At 61.6% G+C, this 2,636-nt stretch overlaps 1 protein-coding gene across 1 annotated transcript in view; it reads left to right on the forward strand.

Annotated features, from left to right (window-relative positions):
* The window catches only part of LOC105309538 (proprotein convertase subtilisin/kexin type 6-like), a gene marked incomplete at its 5' end in the record, with an annotated part of 84,636 nt that extends 82,811 nt beyond the window's left edge, over positions 1–1,825 (forward strand). Inside the window, one exon of the mRNA XM_023526258.1 lies at positions 467–1,825. Within this exon, the coding sequence (XP_023382026.1) occupies positions 467–571 (105 nt within the window). The remainder of the gene's footprint in view (positions 1–466) is intronic.
* Positions 1,826–2,636: the final 811 nt, after the last annotated feature.

Here is a 2,636-nt window from a genome sequence, read left to right on the forward strand (position 1 = left end):
GCCACCCAGTAGCCCTCAGGAGAGGGCGCTGCCAGCTCCGGTGTCGCTGGGCACAGAGCTGGCGCTGGCCCAGCCGAGCACGCGGCCACGGAGAAGGCCCTGGGCGGGCCTGCAGACCTTGGCATGTGGCCATTTTTTTGGTTTGCCAAATTTTGTCCTTTCAGAGGCCAGGAGGCTTCCTCTCTGGGAAGTCACCCGCTCAGGTTACTCGTCAAGCCCGGGGAAGCGAGGTGGTCACGGCCGGTCCCTGGGTCCCCCACACTCAGCAGGAGCTCCTGCACACCGCACGCCACCTCGGCCACGCCGGGCTCCCCGCATGCCACGGGGTGACTGTGAGGGCTGCCCTGGCCGCCACCCTCACTGCCTCCGCGTCTGCCCCGCACGCCATCGGGCCAGCCGGCGGGGCGGTCGGCGCTGTCGCACGGGCCCCAGAGTCTGATGTGCCCCTTTTGTCCTTCCCGGGCGGGCTGCAGCGGACGAGACCTTCTGCGCCATGGTGAAGTCCAGCCGTCTGTGCCAGCGGAAGCTGTTCGTTCATTTCTGCTGCCGTACGTGCCTCCTGGCCGGGTAGGGGCGCCCGCCGGGCTGTCCACCCGTCCACCCGCCTTGTCTCCAAGCCTGCCGCCAGAGCCCGTTTCGGGGGTGGTGGCCCGCACCCGAGAGCTTCGTCTCTCCAGGAGCAAGGTCCTTGGGCACCGTCTCGGGGCGCCCAGGCCAGGTGGGTGGCGGGCCCCCGGGCGCGGTTCCCGAACACTGCGCCCTGTGAGACTCCGCTTGCTGGCTGCGTCCTCCTGGGAATCTCCAAACGGGAACAAAACGAATTCTGGGGACCCCCCCCCCGCCGACTCCAGCTTCGGAGCAGTTCCTGGGACCGTGAGTTTTACTGACTCTTCGAGACCAAAGCAGCGAGGCTGGTGCTCATCACTCTTCCCGTGCTGTCCGCAGAGCCTGGCTGTCCCCGCGCGTGACGCAAGGCCGAGCCGTGCACCTGTCCCCCACCTGCCACAGAGCCGGCCGGGGGACGGTTTGGTGCGAATAATAGGGGCTCGGGGGCATCGAACGTGTGACCCCTGGGGATGAGCGCCTGTTTCCGCACAGGGAGCGACTTCCGAAATTGCGGTGACAGCTCAGAAAGCCACATCCCGGACTCCCATGGGGAGGTCCTCTTCCCTGGAGCTCTTCCTCTGAGGGCACTGAGCATCTGTCACCGCCTCTGTGTCTCCAGGAGTCTCATGGCCCCAGTAGCACCTCTGTTCGATGCAGGGCCTTCCGAAGAGGGTCCCCAGGAGGCTTCCCCAGAGCCCGCCAAAAAACACCCCAACCGCCCGGCAGTTCATCTTACCGAAATGTAACTGCAGCTCACGAGCTGTCGGTCACCCAGCGCTCCCGGTCCCGTGGGATTGCTTTTCAGACGCACCTGGCTCTGTTCCTCGGGAGGCCGGTTCCCACGGCGGGCGCGCCCGTGTCCACCTGCGCCCCCAGCCCGACGGCACGGCTGGATCTCTTTCTGCCAAACCTGTGTAGGCCTTTTATAAGCTACGTGTTCTGATTTTTACCGACGTTAATTATTTTGACAAATATTCATATATTTTCATTGAAATGCACAGATCTGTTCGATGATTCCCTGTAACCTGGGAATGACGTTTGCCTTAAATCTTTTCCAGCTCGTCCTTGTGCACTGTGTCCTGTCTCTTTGACTGTAATGGGTCTCAGTGGTTCCTTGTGGGCCGGGGGCCCGGCGCGTGTCTATTGGATCCACAACTCTTAACGAGAAATCCACAGAACAGATAAAATGTTAACCCTAAGTTAATAAAAAGAGTTAACATCCCACAGCGAAGGAGCCGTATTTCTTTCCGAGGCACGACAGTTAAACGTGAGTGCCGGCCCGTGTGTGAAATGGCTTCGTTTGTGGCTTCTGTACCTTTCCGAAGCCATTACGTGGAAGGACTTTAGCTTCAGTAAATGTCGACAGAGTCACGGGAGAAGACCCCGAGTTCCGGCCCCGGGGTGTCCTTTAGCAGAGGGGTCCCCAATCCCCCGGGCCTGTGGCCTGTTAGGAACCAGGCCACACAGCAGGAGGGGAGCGACAGGTGAGGGAGCGAAGCTTCGTCTGCATCTGCGGCCGCTGCCCAGCGCCGGCGTCACCACCTCAGCCCCCCTCAGCCCCCCTCATACCATCAGGCGTTAGAGTCTCACAGGAGCGCCCGTCCCTGGTGCCGAAAAGGTTGGGGACCACTGCTTTAGCAATGAGACCCTCTTCCGGCCACAAAAGCCTCCTCCGCTGTGCCCCAGAGCGCCAGCCTCTTCACCTCCAGCTGCCAGGTGCGATTTAATTAGGTCACAGCTTGTCTTTTTGCAGTGACTGCAAGCCTGCTAGCGGGGGTCCCGTGCTGCCTGCGGTTGTCACCGTGGCCTCTCTGCGAGCTCAGCAGCATGTGGCTTCCTTGCCGCAGATACAGGAAATGCACCAACTAGAAATGACAGGAACGAACGGAAGCGGGTGACGAGCGTCGTTCGGGATTCAGGGCTAATGCAGAATTTCAGGGTTCAGCTCGGCCTTGGGAACCCTGGGACCAAAACTACATGTCACCTGTACCCTCTCTGCGCTGGAACGGTGCCCCCCTCTCTCCACCGGG

This window comes from Pteropus vampyrus, unplaced genomic scaffold (genome assembly GCF_000151845.1).
Source record: "Pteropus vampyrus isolate Shadow unplaced genomic scaffold, Pvam_2.0 Scaffold766, whole genome shotgun sequence".
Lineage (NCBI taxonomy): Eukaryota > Metazoa > Chordata > Mammalia > Chiroptera > Pteropodidae > Pteropus > Pteropus vampyrus.